This window comes from Bos grunniens, chromosome 1 (genome assembly GCF_055505025.1).
Source record: "Bos grunniens cultivar Pamir isolate PY7600 chromosome 1, Bosgru_T2T1.0, whole genome shotgun sequence".
Lineage (NCBI taxonomy): Eukaryota > Metazoa > Chordata > Mammalia > Artiodactyla > Bovidae > Bos > Bos grunniens.
This window is the reverse complement of record NC_141165.1, coordinates 57581233-57604144: the sequence shown is the minus strand read 5'-3', so window position 1 is coordinate 57604144 and position 22912 is coordinate 57581233. Positions and strand designations below refer to the sequence as shown.

Below are 22912 nucleotides of genomic sequence, written 5' to 3'. Positions count from 1 at the left end.
CACTAGGGAGCTCTTCTCATGGGGCTGCTGAGAACAGTGGTCTGGGTATGCACTGCTCCTTCTAAAACCAGCTTGGTCAGACTTAGCCTCACTGTTTGGACTTTTCTATGTTTTCTGCATGGAACAGTATGAAAAGACTTGTGTAGGGAAAGTTCTAGGATTGGAGAAAGCAATATTCAATAAAGAACATATAAAAAATAAACAAAACACACACAACAAAAGAACAGATGTAGGAAACAAAACTTAGAAGGAAAATTCATTTGCCCTCAATAATAAACCAATAATATAGTAGTTATTATTACTATTTCAGTATTTGTAATATTCTAGGCAGTAGGTGCTTTTCATTCTTCAGAGCATAAATTCATTTATCAGACAAAAACTTTATTAACCCATTTTTTAGGTGAGGAACTTGTGGCATCAAGTAAAGTTAAATAACTTGCCAAGGTTACACAGCTGGTAGGTGGTAGAACCAGGACTCAAACTGATGAAGTACAAAGCCTTTATTCTGAATGCTTTCTTACCACAAAATAAAAAAAGATATAACAATAATCTCTATCAAACTTACTGAATGGTATTTTGTGAAGTTTCCAATTTCTAAAGTTTAGTAAAAACAGTAGTAATTACTATTCATTCATGTCTCCAAATATACAGAGAAAACTTACAAAGTGCCAGATTCCATGTAAGTTATTATGATAATGATTTCTTCTAATTGTTGTTGCTCATATTTTCTATCTAACTTTCTGGTAATTTATATTCTCTGTCTTGGCTCCTGTAGGGAGTTATGATGGAGAAATTGTTCTATGGAACAACAGCACAGAAAATGCTCACTATGTCCTTCACCCTGATTATCAGAGGCTGCTAAAATCACAATCGGGTGAGTGCAAGTTTGAAACTAAAATAATGTGGCCTGGTTGTTTGTGCATGGGCCTGCTGCAGCTTGCTTCTGAATTATAGATGATTGGCTGTAAGCGCAAGGGATTAGTGATACCGTTGTCTTGTCAAAGTGACTAAAAAGAACCTTGAGATTTACTTGGCTTAGCAAATTCTCCATGGCTTGCTGTTCCTTTTCCTTATGCTACATCAGCGTTTCTGAATTACTGATGGTGGGGAACAGGACTCTCATTTTTATCTAGTTTATTTTTTGCCAATAAACCTCGCCAAATTGCCTTTGAGTGAACCTTGGGTACTCCTTGGTAGGAAAATGGGAACTCGTGTTCACTTGATAGGCTGCTCAGGCTTAGTCTAGAGCTTGTATTAAATATTATGCCACCTGGAAATCTTAAATTATTTCTTGCTTTAGAAACCTGTGTGGAGCATTAGATGGAATTATATTGTATTTTATGGAAGTTTAGCAGAGCAGATGAATATTTTATGCTTAAGCAAAATGTCTTGACAATTGCCTCTCACATTTTATTTTAGTTTCCTTAGATACTAAAGGTTTTTCCTTAGACTAATTTATTTGGGTAATGAATATGTCACACCTCATGTCCCAGTGACGTTCTGTTGTATCAGCTGGATAAACTCACAGAGACTGAATTAGATTAGGAAAGGACTGGTCATCAGATACGGTTTTGCGTGTGTGTGTGTGTGTGTGTGTGTGTGTGTGTGTGTGTGAAAACCTGAGGGAGTAATTTGTTAGGAGGAAGAAAACTAACAAGAAATTTGGAGTTTACTTGGCTGCAGGCATGAAACTCTGACTTGCTTTATGTTTTCAATACAAAGAGCTCATCATTAGGGTTCATTTGAATCCTCAAGGGAGAAAGTGGAATTCTGCCTCTTTGCCACACCGTCCCTCAGGGGAATAGTCTTGTTCTCACAGCAGACTTAATTGTGGCTGTGATTAAAAACACAGAGAGACAAATAGAAAAGAAAAGCAGATAATGTCAAATTTTTAAAAGACACAAGAAACATTGCTGTAGATTTCTGGCTTTGAATGTTTGAAGATACCTCTGTATACATTTTTCATAAGTATGTTCAGACTATTTATAGATTCTGAGATGAATATCCCCAGCTTTTATTAGTGTGACATGAAGATGGTATCATTAGATCATGGAAGTACCATTAAGGATATCCTTTTTAGGGTAACTCACTAACAAATAATATTGCTTAAAAATGATTTAAATACATAGTCATTATATCTCAAATTCATTAAATTATTTACAAGCTTAATATTAATGATTAATAAGTTGAAAGTGGCATGATATTAGGATCACATTTGTCTTGAACATATCAGTATCTCTAAGATGTTATCAGGGACTACAAAATGAAGTCCCTATTAATTCATATCAAGGAAAAACACAGTAAACTTATATGCAGTATGAGAAACAAAAATGGGATCAAACAGTCTGTGAAGTTGAGGTTGAGGAAGTGAACTGCAGGGGGCTCCATGGATGTTGACTGGAAGCCCATTGTAAGACTTGCTGGAGTCATCAGAGATTGTGATGGGGGTGGCCTGTTGTTTTTCTTAAGTGTTTGAAGAGCAGATGCTTCTATTCATTAAGTCACCTGGCTTGTCTCCATCTCAGATACAGGGCCTCAAAAGCTTCTCGGTGCTGGGAGGAGCCCCTCTACCCACCCCACCTATGACCAGGCTACCCTGGGAGCCTGTTCCTTTGAGATGGACACTGAATGCAATCATGCTGTTATGAGGCTTTGCTTCCTTGAAGCAAGAAAAAACATCACAGAGACAGGTAAAATATATATTTATATTTTGACTATAGACTGCTTTGATACATTGTAAAATGTTGGGACAGGGAACCATAAAGAAAGTTCAATCTAATTTGATCTAGGTCTTGTAGAGTTTGACTGCATCTAGCAAACAGTCAGGACCAGATTACAGAAGTCACAGGCCACGGCCAACAAGGTTAAGGCTCAGGAGGATGGGTCCAGGAGCAGAAGCTAGACCAGACTCTGCCAGAAATTTATACCATGTGGTATATGTCAGGATCAGAGAGACAAAAACTCTAGGCAACAATCAGAAATGAAGAAAAGCTATGACAAACCAGACAGCATATTAAAAAGCAGAGGTGTTACTTTGCTGACAAAGGTCTATATAGTCAAAACTATGGTTTTTCCATTAGTCATGTATAGATGTGAGAGTTGGACTATAAAGAGAGCTGAGTGCCAAAGAACTGATGCTTTTGAACTGTGGTATTGGAGAAGACTCTTGAGAGTCTCTTGGACTGCAAGGAGATCAAACCAGTCCATCCTGAAGGAAATCAACCCTGACTATTCATTGGAAAGACTGATGTTGAAGCTGAAGCTCCAATACTTTGGCCACCTGATGCAAAGAACTGACTCCTTAGAAAAGACCCTGATCCTGGGAAAGATTAAAGGTGGGAGGAGAAGGGGATGACAGAGGATGAGATGGTTAGATGGCATCACTGACTCAATGGACATGATTGAACAAACTCTGGGAGTTGGTGATGGACAGGGAAGCCTGGCGTGCTGCAGTCCATGGGACTGCAAAGAGTCAGACATGACTGAGTGACTAAACTGAACTGAAAACTAGCCATGGCATAGAGATTTGTTAGGTATAGGGCTCAGCATGGGCTTCCCTGGTGGCTGAGATGGTAAAGAATCCACCTGCAATTCAGGAGATCAGGGTTCGATCCCTAGGTTGAGAAGACCCCTGGAGAAGGGAATGGCTACTCACTCCATTATTCTTGCCTGGGAAATCCCATGGATAGAGAAGCCTGGTGGGCTCCAGTCCATAGGGTTGCAAAGGGTTGGACACGACTGAGCAACTAAGTACAAAAGCACAGGGCACAGCATGAAATATGCTCCAAATGTATGAGCCAAAGCCTACATGGGGTACAAGAGTTGCATCTGAGATGAACACACTGGCACATGTTATCAACATGGGCTAGGAGAAAATAGTGAGAAACTCAGAGATTGGAAACTATAGTGAAATTTGAAATGGTTGCTGCTAATTGCTGATCCCAGGTCATGAGAACTGCCTGCTTTTTGTCTTAATATTTTTGGTGGGGGTTAGTAGGTAATGCTTTGGGTGTCTATACCAACTGTGCATTCTTTTCAGAATAAGTCTGGTTAGAGCTGCTTCTAAGATACATGCTAACATATGATTTACCACAATTATTTGATATTATAATAGATGAAATAACTATTTGCTTAATTTCCTTTTTGTCTTCAGTGGTGATGTAAACATGGTATTGATGCAGCCTGCATCTTCCCAAAATAAAAATCTGCTTCTGAAAGCAATGCATATACTTTTCTTCTGAAAAAATAATTGTTTAATTTTAGAAGTATTTTTCCTTAATGTTAGAAATCTAGATCTATATGTATTATATGATTGAAAAAAGAAATAAACATATCTGAACCCTGTTTTCCATATTCACTTTCTCATATTCAATTTGAAGATAGAAAATCTGCATGATTTTCATGTAAAATTTTTTTGCATTAAAAATCAATAAAGGTGTATACCCTTATAGAGTTCTAGAATCATTGTGGAAAATTTAGAATAGACCTTGAAATGGTTAGAGTCTAAAACTTTCTATTTTCCAGAATGCATCTACACTCACAAAATGAACTGTTATCCTGAAATTGCTCTCATTTCCTCAACACTAATTCTTCTTAATGTTATCAGTATTCCCAAATTGTTTCCACTGAAGCGGCTACATACCATTATTTCTACCTTAAACAGATATCATTGTTAATAGGCAGCTCATTTGTGAAGCAAATTGGAAGTCATCTACAGATTTATCAAATAATAATAGGAACTTTGCCACAGAAGAATAATTTAGGTAAAGTACTTCTACATGCGTATAAAAATGGAAAATGAAAAGGTTAGTTCTAGGCCTATGAACCAAAAAAGTGTTCCATAAGGACTTGCAATGAATTCTTGATGAAAGATTAAAAAGCAAGCTCATAAGTAGATTTCTAAGCATATGGCTGCATAGAGAAACCCATAGCTGTGCTACTGTAACTATACATATATGCACAGCCAGCTCTGTGCATGAGGAATTTTACTACTTTGGTATATGTGTCCAATGGGTAGTTAAGAAAGATGGATTTTCTGTAATTGGAATATTATCATAATGTTGAAATTAATATTTTGTAAGTTTGTCTGAAGTAACAGATCAATTTTATCAAAATTTTGAAACCCAAATAATATCAAAATAATGAATGAAGGAGTGATAACTAGATTTTATAGAACATCTTACGTATCCTACCTCACTTAATACTCAGCACAAACCAGTGAAGCTTTCACTGGGCTTTTCCCAGTGTATATTTGAGAGAATCAGAGTGCTGGGAATTGATCTCAGGGCTACTCCCCTGTCCAACATCCATATGCTTTCAACAAGGAAACTGAGGAGAAAGTTGTTTCTTGTGTTTGTAGTTTCCTAATTAGGTGTTCTCATATATTAGGGGGAGCCAACCTGGTATCATGTGGAGGATCTGGGTATGTCAGATTCTGGGATACATTTAAGAAGCAACTTTTGGCTGAATTTTTGGCTCATAGTGGAGTTGGTTCTATTATTATGTCTACTGATAAATCAAATCGATACCTCGCCACAGGAGATCTGGAGGGCTGGTTAAAAATCTGGAATATAGAGGTATGTTGAAAAAATTTTCACATTATCATTATAATTTTTGATTGTCTTTTGTTTCAGATAATTATGAATCAGGTCTTGTCTGTTTCTAGATAAAGGAAGAAACATTCAGTAGTCTAAAGAAAACTTATGTATTGATCAGAGACTTCTTTAATTTATGGAGAAAAACAGATTTTTCTCAATATTGAAAATCCTCTATTAATATAGTCAGGTCAGTCTCCCAATTTAGGAATGCAGTATTGTTAGTACGGTTCTACAGCATTGTTTGAGAATAAATAGTTAAGATACGCCTCATTTTAAATGAGATAGTAAACATGATCTAAGTAGTGTACTGGCCTTTTATCTAACATTGTTGTCATCTGAATTTGAGATTTTTTGTGTCACTGATTACCTGCTCATTTTTCTAATAATACTGTAAAATTGTATAATATGTGACTACCTATACATGATAAAGTTCATCCACTTTATCTAATAGCTGACTTTACTGCTTATATTTTTCCATCCTTCCATTCCCCGTCCTTCCTTTCTGTCTACTTCTCAAGTTAGTCAAATCAGTTAGAAACATTTTCTTGAATGTGAATACCATTTTTCTAACCTCTGTTATCATGAGCTCTTTTGCATTTGTATCACAGATTGCTATTCCCAAATGCACCTTTGTTCAATTTCTGTATCAGACTTTTTTTTAAAAAGTGGTATATCACTGTAGTCATTTCATATTTGGACATTTTAGAATTCTGGCATGTCTTTTCATTCAGGAGTACTGTCTTAATTCCAGCAAGAACAAACTCACACAGGCCCCAGCTCTGATAAGATCCGTCCGGCCTCACGAAGACTGGATAAGCTCCTTAGAGATGTGTGAGGCGGGCGGCCGCTCGCTGGTTCTCTCTGCCTCTGCAGACTGCAGCATTTGTGCGACTGATGTCTGTGGTGTTCCTGTCCAGATCTTTGGTCAGGTAGAAATATTGCTTCTTTACTATTCTAATATTTACTTGACATTTAGTATGAACTTGGCTTGGTTTCCATTTGAATCCCATCATCTAGTAAAGTTCATTAGTCATGAAAGAACTGACGTCCATTTCTGCAACTATAGCTCCAGGCATCCCTTATTAACCATAGCAGTTCCATCAAGTAGAGGACACTGGAGACATGGAAAGATGGGGGACCTAAGCAGCTTAAAATATGTAAAGATTTCTGAGCAAAATTTATCCTCCAAAATAAGTGGATCTCTTCAGTTTCAAAATTCAGTAGAAATACAGTGTGGATAATTGTACTGCATTATTATAAAATAGATGACTGTGACAGTCCGATAATAATCAGGTAGTGATCAAATACAGAAATAAAAAAACAAATCTTTTGTGTTCATTGTCTGATTTATTCCTGCCAAAATTGCATTCATTAATGTTTTCTGAGTTTTTCCTGTTCTAAGGTCTCTAAGGGCGTGCTGTGTTGCTTCAGTTGTGTCTGACTCTTTGTGACTCCATGGACTGTAGCCTGCCAGTCTCCTCTGTCCGTGAAATTCTCCAGGCAAAAATACTGGAGTGGGTTGTCCTGCCCTGCTCCAGGGGATCTTCTTGACCCAGGGATTGAACCCTCATCTCTTACGTCTCCTGCATTGGCAGGCGGGTGCTCTACCACTGCTGCCACGTGGAAGCCCTACATGAAATATTTCATGTAATCTTTGTAACTGCCTGTCCTCGGGAGGAATGCTCATTGCTCCCATTTTACATATGAGGAAACAGAGGCACAGAGAGTTTAAATCAATTGCTGAGGTCACAGACACTAATAAGTGGTATAGTTTGGCTTTGAATTCAAGCTGTCATTTCACAGCTCATGTTTTTAATTTCTTCCTCCCGTGAAACTAAGCTCTGATTTATATGAGCCTACCAAAAAATGGAACCAGAGGTCTTGGAAGAAAGAAAATATTTATTGTCTCACATTTCTTTTTTCTGTTTGTTTTCACGGGTACTCGGTTCCTAGTCCCTTTTGTTTGGGGGACAATGTAGCAGTTTGTTGTATTTCAACCAGTACTGTTCAGACATGGTGGTATGAGCTCACCCTGGAACTTCAGCTTCTGTCTGGCTGGTTGACTTAGTCCTAGTCAGCAGCCTTGGATGCCGCTCTCATGCCCTGAGTATGGCGGTTCCCTTCGTGCTGGGAGACAAAGTCTGTTGTTCCTTTTGTGGAGTCAGCTTGAGGATGTGAAGCTGTGCTGCCCCAGTTCTGTACAGCCCCTGAAGACATGGAGGGTGGTGGTAAATCAGAAAATGATGGTAAATTGGTGGGTGGATTGGCTGGGAAATGTGGGAGTTGCCATGTGACAGCCAAGAGCTGTATAGCCTTTTCTGCTCTGTAAATAAGGCAAGTGCTAGACTTTTCTTAGCAAAAAGAGTGTGTGAGTGGGAACGCAAATGGGTGAGTGGGCAGTTCTGGTGAGAGAGACAGCGTGGGGTATGGCTGGCATTCTGAACATGAAAGGAGTTGAAAAGCTGTCTGGCAGCTCTAGAAGTTACTGCAATCCTGACATTGCTACAAGGCCATGCCACACGGGCTCTGGTAAAAGGAGGTGCAAAGAAACAAAGAGTCATCTGGCAGGTGGTGTCTGGAGTATAAGTACCTTTTGTGTGTGTGTGTGTGTGTGTGTGTGTGTGTGTGTGTGTGTGTGTGTTAGATGCTCAGTTTTTTCTGACTCTCTGGACCCCATGGACCTTACATGATGCTAAAGCAAGAAATAGGACTGTTCTAGGTATGGGTGCCACAAAAACTGTGTCCAGAAAGCACAATCTTTGTGGAAATTTTAGGATTAAGAAATATATGCTAGTAAAACTGTTCATTTGTATGCCTTTGGTCGTTTTCCTTAGTTGTTTTGTAAAGTCTTTTGTATTTCGAAGGACTTTAGCCTCAAAAAGCCTCCGTGAAAATAGTTTGGTTTTATCCCTTCTGTTCAAGATAGGAAAAGAGCCACTAGAGCCTGGGTAGTTTTAGAAAGTAAAGGCTGGCAAAGCAGAGGACAGCTGGCTTTTCTAGTCCCTTCTGCCTGAGCTTTAATTTTTTTTTTTTTTTTTTTTGAGAGCTCACTTTTATTAAGCTCTTGGATATGGTGCTGCTAGTTTCAAGGGCCAGAGGAGGCAGTGGGAGGGGAGGGACATAAAAAGGAGGGGAGGGAGAAGAAGGAAATTAGTAGATAACTGGAAAAAAGCAACAGTGAATGTTCTTCTCATGGTTTGAGCAGAGGCATGATTTCACACAAAGATATGGTAGGCAGATGGAAATACTTAGAGAAGAAGAGACTCCATGTGTAAATATGACTAGGGTCAGAACAATTTTTTCCTGATCCACCTTGATTTGTATAGCATAGTGACCTTTGATCTATATTTGCATGTTGCATTTGTCTTTTAGTTGAATTAATTTTGGTCTAGTAGTTATAAAAACAAAAGGAAAGGCAATCATGTATTTTAATTTCCTTCATTAAGGCTTCATCTTCCGATTGCATTCAATTTGATTAACGTATTCAAAATTTCATGTAATTGTGGTTCAGGATATTTCATAAAAGAAGTTTTTTTTTTTCCTTAACAACTGTGAATCAGTTTTACAACATGGCTATTCATCTGAGGTTGGTTTTCAAGTCAGATTTTTAAACGTAAGTAGCGCGCTATGTCTATTTCTAGAGTTGGAGAGATGGAGTGGGGATGTTTATCTGTGGAGATACATTTATCCCAGGAAACTGTCAGACGATTGTGGTATAAAAAGAAGTGAGATGGTTCGTGTGCTTCTTCAGTGTCCATCACAGCACTGACCACTGTTGTGCTCTACAGAACTTGTGTTCTGGTGCCTGCTCCTCAGCTGATGCTTCTGATACTCAGTGACTTTGATTGAGCTTCTTTACCCAGTGTTTAAAATTTAAGTTTCCCATGTTTGAACATGAGTTTTCATATAAGATCCGTATTTCTTACTTCTCTCGGAAAAGAACATATGTCATTCCCTGAGAGTTGCTATGGCTCCCTTAATGGAAAATGGGCTTACTCTAAGTCAGTGTAGTCCCATCTTTCTTTCCCTTTTGTTTATGAACACTGAGGCTGAATTTAATTTACTATTTATCATCCTATATGAGACCTGATCATTCATTGACACTATATTCCTGGGCCCTGGAGGCATTCTGCTCTGTAAATCCTTCTGACAAAGGTTGATCAGTTGCAGGTGAGATATGCTGGGGATCCCTAATGTTCTCTCATCATACAGGCTGTGTTCCCTGAGGCATTCCTGTGGATGCAGTGTGAACTGGTAGAAGACAAATTATAACTTCAGAAAATTTCTGTTTGCTTCTTATGATGCATCCCTTCCTAATGTTATTAAACTTACATGTGTATGGTCCATCTCCCTTTTAAGACTATAAGCTCCTTGAGAACAAGAGCCATATCTCCTTCATTTTTGATGGCCTGAGGATTTCAATAAAGAATCTAGCACATTTAGTCACTTCACTCCTGTCCCAGTCTTTGCTACCCCATAGACTTTAGTCCACCAGTCTCCTCTGTCCATGGGATTCTCTAGGCAAGAAGATGAGTGGTTGCTATGACTTCCTCCAGAGGATCTTTCTGACCCAGGGATCAAACCTGCATCTCTTATGTCTCCTGTATTAGTAGGCAGGTTCTTTACCATTAGCTCCAAGTGGGAAGCCCAAATGTTCAAGGAAAGTACAGTTTATAAAAATAAATCTCTCTCTCTCTTTTTTTTTTTTTTAGGAAAAGCATTGGCAACTTGAAAACTGTTCTTCTGTTCCTAAAAGAGACACTAATTTAATGGGAAATAAGATTCAAGAGAAAAGCATAAAGGAAATTCGTTTATTTTCTAAGGAGGAATCATGTTTAGACCCATCAAAACATTCGCTACTTGATAAGAAAACATACAGGTTAGTACATCTTACCTGTAAAGGGTAAAATTGGCCCCCAGTTCCTTCTATGCTCTGTGGAATGTCTAATAACTACCTCAAGATTTCGCTCACATTGTGATCATTGGTAGATGTGTGTGTGTGTGTGGCAGGGGGAGAGCTTATATTCTCAGGCTGATATCTGATTCTTACTTCTTGTCTCTTTGTAATGATTGATTTCTATCCTGTCTTCTAGTCTTCTGTGTCTATTCCATCATCAACCTAATTTTGGAAATTAACCCTTTTCTTCAAAAGCAATATATGTGTGTATGTGTGTATGTACGTGTCTGTCTAGCTAGCTACCTCTCTTAGAATGTATGTCAGATTTTACTTCTGGTTTTGGTAAGGCACACAGAGATTTGTGGGCTTCCCAGGTGTTTCAGTGGTAAAGAATCTGGCTTTCAACGCAAGAGCTGCAGGAGACGAAGGTTCAATCCCTAGGTCGGGAAGATCCCTGGAGTAGAAAATGGCAACCCAGTCCAGTATGCTTGTTTAGAGAATCCCATGGACACAGGAGCCTAGCAGGCTACAGTCTATAGATTCACAAAAAGCTGGACATGACTGAGCATGCCTGCATTCACAGAGGTTTATGTGACAGAAGTTCAAAGAGCTTAACTTTGAATATTGAACATTACTCTCATTCTTTGACTTCTAGTCTTTCCTTCCTGTTGTTCAGCCATTTCATCTCTTCTGCCACTCAGATGGATCCCATTCTTACATTCCTCTAACTCTCTAACGCCAGGCAGTTTTAATTTTTTTTTTTTGGTTTGTTTGTTTTCTATATTCTTCATAACTCATGGTCTTGTAATTTCATCTTTTGTATTAAACATTTTTTTTAGAAAACAATTTTATTCATTGTATTTTCTTTGATACAGTTGGCATTTCTATTACCATATGCCTATATTACTTTTTTAAGCTCTATAGAAAAATTGCATAGAAAGTAGAGAGTTCATACGTACTCTGCCCTCAGCCCATACAGTGTCTAATGTTAGTGTGGTACATTTGTTGCAATCCATGAACCAATATTGATACTTTATTATTAACTAAAGTCCATAGTTTACATTTAGAGGGTAAAGTTGAGCATTCTCTGATGACACTACCCAGAGACCTCTGCCTTGCACTTTTCTAAATTAATGCACTCTTTGACTAAACTCTTGGGGCTCAGACCCGCCAGTTGGGGTTTTTCTGTTCCAGTCTCCTCACACTGGCAGCCTTGCCTCTTGCATAACTTCCCTTGGGTTAACTTCTGCTTGGCCAATAGGAAACCCACACATCCTTGCCACCCCAGCTACTCGACAGTCACTCCTTCTCCTCCTGCTCGCTGGGGCAGTTTCAGTCATAGTAGACTTTTTCAGATATTAATTCACTGGTTCACTGTGTCCCTCTAAGGGTTATCCTGGGCAGCATATGTTTAGCTTTTTGCGTGGCTTATGTGAATGGAAGCTAAAACTGACAGGAAGAGTCCTTCCTCTTCCATGAGGGTGGGACTCAGTCCTTACCTGTGACTCTCTCCAGTGCAAATCTCTCTCAGAATTTCTGCATCCTTAGTCTTTTTTTGTCCTAGAGTGGTGGTTGATCTGAGCATCACAAGATCAGTTTTGGAGCCACCTTCTTGACAAAGGGAGCAAGCACAAGGAATTGATCTAGCACCTCAGTTTGAAATGTGGGAATGCTGTCTACCTCCTAATTAATTAATTATTTTGCTTTCAGACTTTTTGGACCTCTGTTGATAAGGAGGTAGAGGAAAAAAAAATTCCCTTTTAAACATCCTGTTACACTAAATTACCCTTTGGTATTTGTTCTTCCATTTCCTTGAATTATGGCTTGCTAAAATGTCAAGTGGCATTTTGCTTTCAGGCAGAAGAATCTTTCAGTTTAGAAATATAGCATGACTGATCCTGTACAAGAATAGAACACTGAGAATGGAAAACTTGGGGTATGGTAAAATGCCCCCACCCAGCCGCCCAACTTAATCAGGAAATAAAGTTACCCCAGGATAACACCGATTGATCATTATTTCTCTTTCTGTGACACTTCCAGAAGACTGAATCCAAATGTCCACAGATTCTTATTTATTTCAGCCAAATACTAATTTCCCATTCCTTATGACAATCTCAGTCATTTAACTTTAATCAACCTTTCCTTAGAGTTCAAAATTGGCCTCTTGAACTCTTTACTTCTTTTTGGACTTCTGTCTCATTTTATTTCCTTTCCTGTTGTCCCATGACACTTGTCTTCTGAAAATTAGTGCTGATGTGTAGATACTTAAATTCACAGATTTCTCTTAAAACTAGAGCTTTGCATCTGCTAGATTAGATAAGACTACAGCAGAGTGATCTTCTTACCTTTGTTATATATTTCTGTGGGCCTTGGGAGAGGTTTCTGGCAGTAAAAATCGAAGTTATCCCTGTTTACTGCATCTTTTCAAGTGACAATATACCCCAAAATATCTGTGGTCTTTAAAATTTCTGCCTTTAATTCAAATGGGTAGTTGGCATAATTTTAAAAATTTGTAGTAAAGAGATAGTACAGAATAAAGTAATTTTGAAATTTTTGAACTAATGGGAAGAAAAAAATTAAAAACATATCCTTAGAATTGACTTGGCAGGTACAGCCCTGACTTCTCCCAGAAATATGTTCATGAATCCTATGGAGAAAACCTAAAAATGCAATACAGCTGTCAGATGTAAAGTATCTTTTGTGCTCTTCATCCAGTATTGAAGAGATTATAGATTACCGTTTACCTAAGAAAATATTATTCTGAAGAATGTGCCCTATTCCTAATCAGATCAGGAAATCCAAGGAGAAATCATGCCAGTTCTCATCTATATGCAAAAGTATGAATGAAAAGTAAATACATGAAAGAATTTAGAGAGACTAAAAGGGGAAAAGCACATTTGGTGAATGTATGCAGGTGGGGAAATGTTTAAATGGAGAGGGAGGAAAAATAAGAAAGATAGAGATACAAAAAGAAAAAGCCGTTCAGGATGGGGAACACGTGTATACCTGTGGCGGATTCATTTTGATATTTTGCAAAACTAATACAATTATGTAAAGTTTAAAAAAAAAGAAAGCCAATAGGAAATAGAAGAAGCAGGAATAATGAAGGAAAAAATTAAATCATGTAAAGCCATGTTCTCACCTTAACTCCTAAGAGTCTCTTTCCAGGATAAAATCTTTGCATTTATTATGTTCTGTCTTATACATAAACATCAGGTTTCCATAGACTTAACATATTTTATGATATAATGTGTGAGAAGAAGGTAGGTGGTAAAACGTCATCTTCAATTTAAACCTGAGGAGATGAATGAAGATGAATATGGAGTTTAACAGAGAATAGGAAGTTTTAATGCTTAGTTAACAATTGACCCAAAGAAATAGGTTTTTCCCTTCTATAGTTTCTACAAATGTCATATTACCATCAGAAAATGGGAAAAAAATAAAATGACTAAAAAGATAAAATAGAGAAAGAAAACCGCAGTGTACATGCATTTTTCTTAATGTATAGCAATATTTGGTTTCTGGACTCACACAAAAGTATTCTAATCTAGATAAATTACAGATAAAATGAATAATTTAGGCAATATAGCCTTAGAATATTTCTTTATTATGAAAATAATACATGTCCATTAGGATAAAAATTGGACATACAAATAAGCAAGACGAAAAAGATGAAAAGAAATCATTAACAGCAAAACCACCGCTAACACTTAGGCATTTCACTCTTCAGGTCTTGTTCCGAGCATGCTAATGCAGCTAAACAAATATGCATTTTATAAAAGTGAGGATGTAGTACACATAGTTTGTAACCTGTTTTACAACTTAAAAAACATACAGGTAGTACATTTCCATGTTATTTAATATGAGTGTCCCCAGATGTCAATATTCACGACAACTCCTTAGGAATTATCATGTAGCTTTCTAAACATTCTCTTCTTTTAAATATTTAAACTGTTTACAGGTTTTAACTGGGAACATTTCTTTAAATACCTTCATGCATACGTGTTGGAATACCTGACCACATTCATCATTAGAATAAATTATTTGAAATGGAGGTGTTGAGTCAAAGTTTTAAAGGTCTCTGAGTCTTGCTAAATTGCTGTCCCAATGATGTGTGGGCTCTACCACCAGCAGGAAAGGGAAATGACTGTGTCTGAACGAACACTGCATGTTGTCATTGTCTTAAAATTGTTGCTCTGATAGACTGTCAGTGTTTTAAGTTGGACTTTTAAATTATTTGTGAGAATAAACATTTTCACATGTTTATTAATCTTTAATAATTCAGTAACAAACTTGAAAGAGGTATCTGATGTCTGGTAGACTAATTCCCAATCCAGCCGTAAGAGAAGCATATTCCAGCCGTATCTTGAATAAATCCCATAGGCTACACTCACCATCGTACAGATAGCCTTCTCTGTTATTGAACCACTCTTCATTATAGAATGACTCTAATGGTAAGTCAGACCTATCCATCTGAACACACTCTAATCCATCTTTATTCTTATGCTAGGGCAACAAAGAGCACTCTGTCTTTGGAGTGCTCCAGAGCACTCTGTCTGCTATGATCTGACACATTTTTCTTTGGCTACCATTAAAAAAATATTTATGGTGAAAGGATTATTTATTAGAAGCCAGGGTAAAAGAATTAGTTGAGAAATGAAATGTAAATTTCCATTAATTTCTCAGTAAATTTGTATAAAACAGAAGGCACACTTACTGATTTAAACATATGAGATGATTAGGTTCTAGAGTCCATATTATTATTAGAAGGGAATTTATGTTTAGTATTATTTATATGATGTTGATTTTCTAATTATTCTGCCAGTAGAGCTTATGTGAGAAAATAGGAGTAATTGTAAATATAAAAAATTTTAATATAAGATTAAAAAAAAGAATATTAGAACTGACTGCATACACATGTGCTTAGTGTATGACTCTGTGTGACTTTATGGACTGTAGCCCACCAGACTCTTCTGTCCATGAGATTTTCCGTGCAAGAATACCAGAGTGGGTTGCCATGCCCTCCTCCAAGGTATGTTCCCCATCCAGGTATCAAATTCTCATCTCCTGCATTGGCAGGCAGGTTCTTTACTGGTGAGTCATTGGAGAAGCCCCAGAATTGGCTTTTGGGAATATTGGAACACCTAATTTGAGTGGTAAATATTGTATTATTCTGTCCTAAAGTGATAGTAGTCAATACTTACTGAGCTCTTACCATATTCTAGGCATTGTTCTAAGGTTTTTATGATTTAGCTCATTTAATTGTCACTATAATCCTTGGTCATGTATGGGCATGAGAGCTGGAGCCTAAAGAAAACTGAGCTCTGAAGAATTGATGTTTTTGAACTGTGGTGTTGGAGAAGACTCTTGAGAGTCTCTTGGACTGCAAGGAGATCCAACCAGTCAATCCTAAAGGAAATCAACCCTGAATATTCATTGGGAGTACTGATGCTGAAGCTGAAGCTCCAATACTTTGGCCACCTGATGCTAAGAGCTGACTCATTGGAAAAGACCCTGATGCTGGGAAAGATTGAAGGCAGGAGGAGAAGAGGACACAAGAGGATGATATGGTTAGATGGCATCACCGACTCTATGGACATGAGTTTGAGCAAGCTCTGGGAGTTGGTGATGCAGAGGGAAGCCTGGTGTGCTGCAGTCCATGGGGTTGCAAAGAGTCGGACATGACTGAGCAACTAACTGAACAGAACTCAACTGATAATCCTTGGTGGTATCCACAGTTGTAATCTCCATTTCATGACTAGGAAAGCAAGACAGAAAAAAGTTAAGTGACTTATACAACCCATAAGAGGTGAGCCAGGGACCCCAAAGCAGGCTCCAGAGTCAATACGCTTCGCTGCTGCTCTATTCTGCCTGTGCAACAATCAACATGTGGCAGTATTGAAATTTTGTTGGTCTCTGAGTCAAGTGATCAAACGTTTTGTTAAGCATCTGCTATGGGTAAGCAACTCCTCTAGGCACCTTCACTTCCTTTAATGCCCAATAGGGCACTTGGGAACTTGACAGTCATCATTCCTCCCTTGTACATCCAGCACTGAGAGATGGGAAATATGGTCTTCCCTTCTCAGAGAATTGATGGCGAGGATGCCAGAGTCCATAGTAGGCCCCCATCTTGCATCACCCCATAAGACATTTTTGCAAAAGTTTTAAACTCTATGCTCTTTATTAGCTTCCCAGGTAGAGAACCCCCAAGCTAGTGATAAAGAACCAACACCCCACCCCAGCCCGCCCCAGCCAATGCAGGAGATCCAAGAGATGTGGGTTCAATTCCTGGTTCAGGACGATCCCCTGGAGAAGGAAATGGCAACCCACTCCAGTATTCTTGCCTGGAGAAACCCATGGATAGATAAGCCTGGCAGGTTACAGTCCATAGAGTTGCAAAGAGTTGAACACGACTGAAGAGACTTAGCACATGCACACATTTTCTTTATTTCGCTTCTGGGGTGGCATAGTGGTAAAGAATTTGCCTACCAATGCAGGTGAGGTGAGTTCAAACCCTGGGTCACGAAGATCCCCTGGAGGAGGAAATGGAAACCCATTCCAATATTCTTGCCTGGAGAATTCCATGGACAGAGGAGCTTATAGCCCTGACAGGCTACAATCCATAGGGTTGCAAAGAGTCAGACATGACTGAGCATGCACACATGCATACTGTTTATTACATCCTTTAGTTTCTTTGTATTTGTCCACTAGGAATACTGGAAACTTGGGAGTATTCACCTCTTTCCAGTTCCCTGTACATTTTCATAGTCACCGTTTTCCCAGGAGTCAAATGTCTTTGGAAATGAAGCAATAGATTGGCCTTTGTGGTTTGGGGAAAAATTTCCATCTACCTTCAGTCTTTTGGATGGCAAAGATTTCCTTTAAAAAAGTTATAATTCTAAATAATTTATGTAGATACTCCCCCCAGTCAAGGAGGTAGAACTTAACTTTCCTCTTCATCTGCCTTCAGGGAGTATTGTGTAGACATTTAGGGAAAAAGTAACTTTGCTGAGACCTGGCAAGCAACCTTGGCCAGTTGATAAAGTTTACATCAAACAGTGGTAAGTCAGGTCAATAGCAGGTGCCCTTGATAAATTGTGGGCTTCCCCGTGGCTTAGTTGGTAAAGAATCTGCCTGCAATGTGGGAGACCTGTGGTTCAATCCCTGGGTTGGGAAGATCCCTTGGAGAAGGGAAAGGCTGCTCACTCCAGTATTCTGGCCTGGAGAATTCCATGGACTGAATAGTCCATGGGGTCAAAAAGAGTCTGACATGACTGAGCGACTTTCACTTTCACTTTGATAAGTGGTAATGAACATAACACTTCACCTCTCTTATCTTTCTTCCAACAACTCATAATCCCCATCTAAGCATTAGAAAAGCATCAGTTCAGTTCAGTTCAGTCGCTCAGTCGTGTCCGACTCTTTGCGACCCCATGAATTGCAGCTCACCAGGCCTCCCTGTTGATCACCAACTCCCGGAGTTCACTCAGATTCACGTCCATCAAGTCAGTGATGCCATCCAGCCATCTCCTCTGTCATCCCCTTCTCCTCCTGCCCCCAATCCCTCCCAGCATCAGAGTCTTTTCCAATGAGTCAACTCTTCCCATGAGCTGGCCAAAGTACTGGAGTTTCAGCTTTAGCATCATTCCTTCCAAAGAAATCCCAGGGCTGATCTCCTTCAGAATGGACTGGTTGGATCTCCTTGCAGTCCAAGGGACTCTCAAGAGTCTTCTCCAACACCACAGTTCAAAAGCATCAATTCTTTGGTGCTCAGCCTTCTTCACAGTCCAACTCTCACATCCATACATGACCACAGGAAAAACCACAGCCTTGACTAGATGGACCTTTGTTGGCAAAGTAATGTCTCTGCTTTTGAATATGCTATCTAGGTGGACATAACTTTCCTTCCAAGGAGTAAGCGTCTTTTACTTTCATGGCTGCAGTCACCATCTGCAGTGATTTTGGAGCCCCAAAAAATAAAGTCTGACACTGTTTCCCCATCTATTTCCCATGAAGTGATGGGACCAGATGCCATGATCTTTGTTTTCTGAATGTTGAGCTTTAAGCCAACTTTTTCACTCTCCACTTTCACTTTCATCAAGAGGCTTTTTAGTTCCACTTCACTTTCTGCCATAAGGGTGGTGTCATCTGCATATCTGAGGTTATTGATATTTCTCCCAGCAATCTTGATTCCAGCTTGTGTTTCTTCCAGTCCAGCGTTTCTCATGATGTACTCTGTGTATAAAGTTAAATAAGCAGGGTGACAAAATACAGCCTTGACATACTCCTTTTCCTATTTGAAACCAGTCTGTTGTTCCATGTCCAGTTCTAACTGTTGCTTCCTGACTTTCATACAGATTTCTCAAGAGGTAGATCAGGTGGTCTGGTATTCCCATCTCTTTCAGAATTTCCCACAGTTTATCGTGATCCACACAGTCAAAGGCTTTGGCATAGTCAATAAAGCAGAAATAGATGTTTTTCTGGAACTCTCTTGCTTTTTCCATGATCCAGCAGATGTTGGCAATTTGGTCTCTGGTTCCTCTGCCTTTTCTAAAACCAGCTTGAACATCAGGAAGTTCACGGTACATGTATTGCTGAAGCCTGGCTTGGAGAATTTTGAGCATTACTTTACTAGCATGTGAGATGAGTGCAATTGTGCGGTAGTTTGAGCAATCTTTGGCATTGCCTTTCTTTGGGATCGGAATGAAAACTGCCCTTTTCCAGTCCTGTGGCCACTGCTGAGTTTTCCAAAAGCATCAGACAAACCCAAATTGAAGGAGACTCTACCAAAAAAACGGACAGGTGTTTCTTAAACCTGTCAAGGTCATCTAAAACAAGTAAAATCTGAGAAATTGTTTTATACCAGAGGAGACTAAGGGGTCAGAAAACTAAATGTAATGTGGGATCCTGGGACAGGAAAAGAGCAGTTAGAAAAACTGGGAAAATCCTAATAAAGTACTACTAATAATGTACCAGTATTGATTTTGAAATTGTGACAAATGGCAATATAAGATGTTAACAATAGGGAAAATTGGGTGAAGGGGTTCCAGAACTCTCTACTATCTTTATAAGTTTTCTGTAAATCTATAACTACAATGGAAATTTTACTTTTAAGCTCATTTAAGTTTGAGAGATAGTCAACTAGGACAGAGGAAAAGGAAGGAGGGAAATTAACATTTATTGAATACTATTATTTATTAGATACATCACTCAGCATTCATCCTTCTTATCTCCTTTAACACCACAGTAAGAATCACACGCAGAGCAGAAATTGAGGCTGAGAGAATAAGAAACATCTCAAGGTTCTATGAAAAAGTGAAAGTGTTGATCACTCAGTCGTGTCCAACTCTGTGACCCTGGGGACTGTAGACTTCCAGGCTCCTCTGTCCATGGAATTCTCCAGATCAGAATACTGAAGTGGGTTGCCTTTCCTTTCTCCAGGGACTCTTCCCAATCCAGGAATCAAATGTGTGTCTCCTGCATTGCAGGCAGATTCTTTACCATTTGAGCCACCAGAGAGGCCCCAAAGTTCTATAGCTGCTCAGAATGTAACAAAATTGGGAATAAAGGTTAGAAGGGGGAGTAGTAATCACAAAGGGTTAAAGAATGCAAGGAAAGGAGGCAGAAGGAAGAGGGCAGTCCCTGTGACTCTCAACAATTTTGTGAAAATAGGGATGTTTTCTGACCAGACACTTCCCAAGAAAATAATAATTTTTGGCAACATGGCTTGTAGCTGTTAAGGCTGAGGTCTATGACAGTAAATGTTAAATATATTTGAAATCATTTCCTGTTTGCTGACTGGAATTATATACAACCATGTAATGGTTTCCCTTCCTGTGTTTTATTGATAAAAACTTTTTCTGTAAATTTAAGCTAATCTAAGGTTTTCATGTAGATTTTATATGACAAGTCTCAAAAATACTGAGTTAATTTTTTTCTTTTTGCATTTTGGATACCATAAGTGAAGATGCAGGCGTAACAATGGAGAAAAGAACTTTTGATCAATAACAGTAATTAGCCCATATAATTTACACATAGGGCAAGATAGTGTGCATTTCTCTGACATTTTCTTCTGAGGACGGGACCCTTGCTTAAACTGACTTCTCCTTCTCTGTGACTCTTCCTCTTTTATACCATCACCTGGCTAGGCCTTGTACTCAAAGGTGTAACTTGGTTAGTGTAAACAAATGTCACTACTTAAGTCCACAGGATAGAGATTTTTTTTGTTGTTGTTAAAGGTATACATTTACAGCCAGAAAGTGTCTGTTCATCCTTTGTGGTTGATTTTTATTTCATCATAAATTATTTTCTTCCAGTGTCAGACCTTCAGAAGTCATAAACTTAGGTGTGAAATATATGGAAACACATGACCTTTACGATGGTGGAATTATACGAAAATCCTGCAGTAAGTTATCACTGTTGATATATTTTTATTATGTTATTATTTTATAGATTGTTATGAAGAAAACAAATAACTATGCTATGTGCCAGGAATATTGGTGGTGGTGGTTTAGTCGCTAAGTTGTGACCGACCCTTGCAACCCCCAATGGACTGTTCGCCAGACTTCTCTGTCCATGGGATTTCCCACGTAAGAATACTGGAGTAGGTTGCCATTTCCTTCCCCAGGGGATCTTCTTGACTCAGATTGAACCAGGAATGTTGGTATTCCATAATAAACCTGAATAAGGTCTTGTGATCTCCATTGAATAAAGGCAAGACAAAGAGGCTCAGAGATATTAAGTGACTTGTCCAAGCCTTCGCAATCAACAAGTGGAGGAAGTGTAAAGTCTAAGCCAGAAAACATGTGGAAAGTGCCCAGTATAGTTTCCAAAATAGAGTTGGCACTGAAATGTTAATTTTCCCCCCTAAATATTTAAAAGATAAAAATAAAACTAAAAGTTTTTTTTTTTCTCAGAAAGTCCCAAATCACACAGAATAGTGTATTTTTTTTTTTAGTTTTGGCAGACCAGATAATTATTTAAAAAATTAATTAAAACAAAAAATTGTTATCATACTGAAGTGTATTATTTAGAAGAGTAGTGAGAATCATTCTGGAAGCTCCATCATATAACAAGAATATTTCACTCATTACAAATCTTTTGTCAACTTATGTCCAAGGGGGTGCTGCACTTTCATAGAGCAAATATGCTCATTTTTGTTGAAATTTTTGTTGTCAAAAGGTACATTATTATTTGTTAATATTCAATGCATATTTATAAACTAATTTGCTCCATAGGGGTTTTGCCAAGATTACATGAAATAATTATATGTGAAACACTTTAGTGCTTGGCATATTATAAAAACTCAATACAATTTTATTACTAATATTATTAATTATTATTAGTATTATACCTTGGAACACAACTTTTGGAATGAAATATGTTTGAGTAGATGTCCAAGGTCTGCCATTTACCAATGATACTTTACAGGTTGTGAATATTTCTCCTTTGGTTTGACATACACTGGTTCCCAAAGTATGTTCCCTGGTCTACCAGAATTAGCATCACTGGAAACTTAGAAAGGTAAATTCTGGGGCCGTATGCCCACCTGCTGGAGAAGGAAATGACAACCCACTCCAATATTTTTGCCTTGAAAATCCTATGGACAGAGGAGCCTGGCGGGCTCAGTCCATCAGATTGCAAACAGTCGGACATGACTGAGCAACTAAGCATCCCCACCCAACTAAATTAGAAACAGGAGTGGTGCAAGTGGTTTATGCTTAAACAAGCCCCGCAGATGACTCTGATATCTGGTATAGTTTGAGAACCACTGACATAGCTTGTCTCTGAGTAGATGCTGGTTACAAGACAGCACAATGAAAAAGCACAGTTTTTACCCTAGAGCTAACAATCAAGAACACACAGAATCACATCTTTTTAATTAATTATTTTTTGGCTGAGCCATGTGGCATGTGGGGTCTTAGTTCCCCAACCTGGGATCCAACCCATGCCCCCTGCAGTGGAAGCATGAAGTCTTAACCATTGGCCTGCCAGGGAAGTCCCTAGGGTCATGACTTGAATTAAGTTTTTGTAGACTTCTATTCCATTTGCTAGGGGCTTCCTCAATGGCTTAGCAGGTAAAGAATCCACCTGCAATGCAGGAGATACAGGAGGTTTGGGTTTGAGCCCTGGTTGGGGAGATCCCCTGGAGAAGGAAATGGAGAAGGAAATACCCAGCCCACTATTCCTGCCTGAAAAATCCCATGGACAGAGGAGCCTGGTGGGCTATGGTCCATGGGGTCATAAAAAGTCAGACATGTCTTAGCGACTAAGCACACAAGCATTCCATTATCCATTTATCCCATGAAGCAAAAAGAAAACTTTCCACTCTTCCTTCTCATTATCTCATCGTGTGAATCATAGATATAGTAACACAGCCCTGGTTTACATTATAGCAAAATGAAATTGTACCTGCATA

General features: G+C 38.7%; 1 protein-coding gene across 3 annotated transcripts in view; it reads left to right on the top strand.

Moving 5' to 3' along the window:
• Positions 1–22912, top strand: part of WDR49 (WD repeat domain 49) — a 167279-nt gene that overhangs the window by 119053 nt on the left and 25314 nt on the right. For all 3 annotated transcript variants that reach the window (XM_086318126.1, XM_086318105.1, XM_086318115.1), the window contains 6 exons: positions 776–874; positions 2526–2690; positions 5389–5576; positions 6329–6526; positions 10310–10476; positions 20811–20899. In XM_086318126.1, coding sequence (XP_086174252.1) covers positions 776–874; positions 2526–2690; positions 5389–5576; positions 6329–6526; positions 10310–10476; positions 20811–20899 — 906 coding nt within the window. The remainder of the gene's footprint in view (positions 1–775; positions 875–2525; positions 2691–5388; positions 5577–6328; positions 6527–10309; positions 10477–20810; positions 20900–22912) is intronic.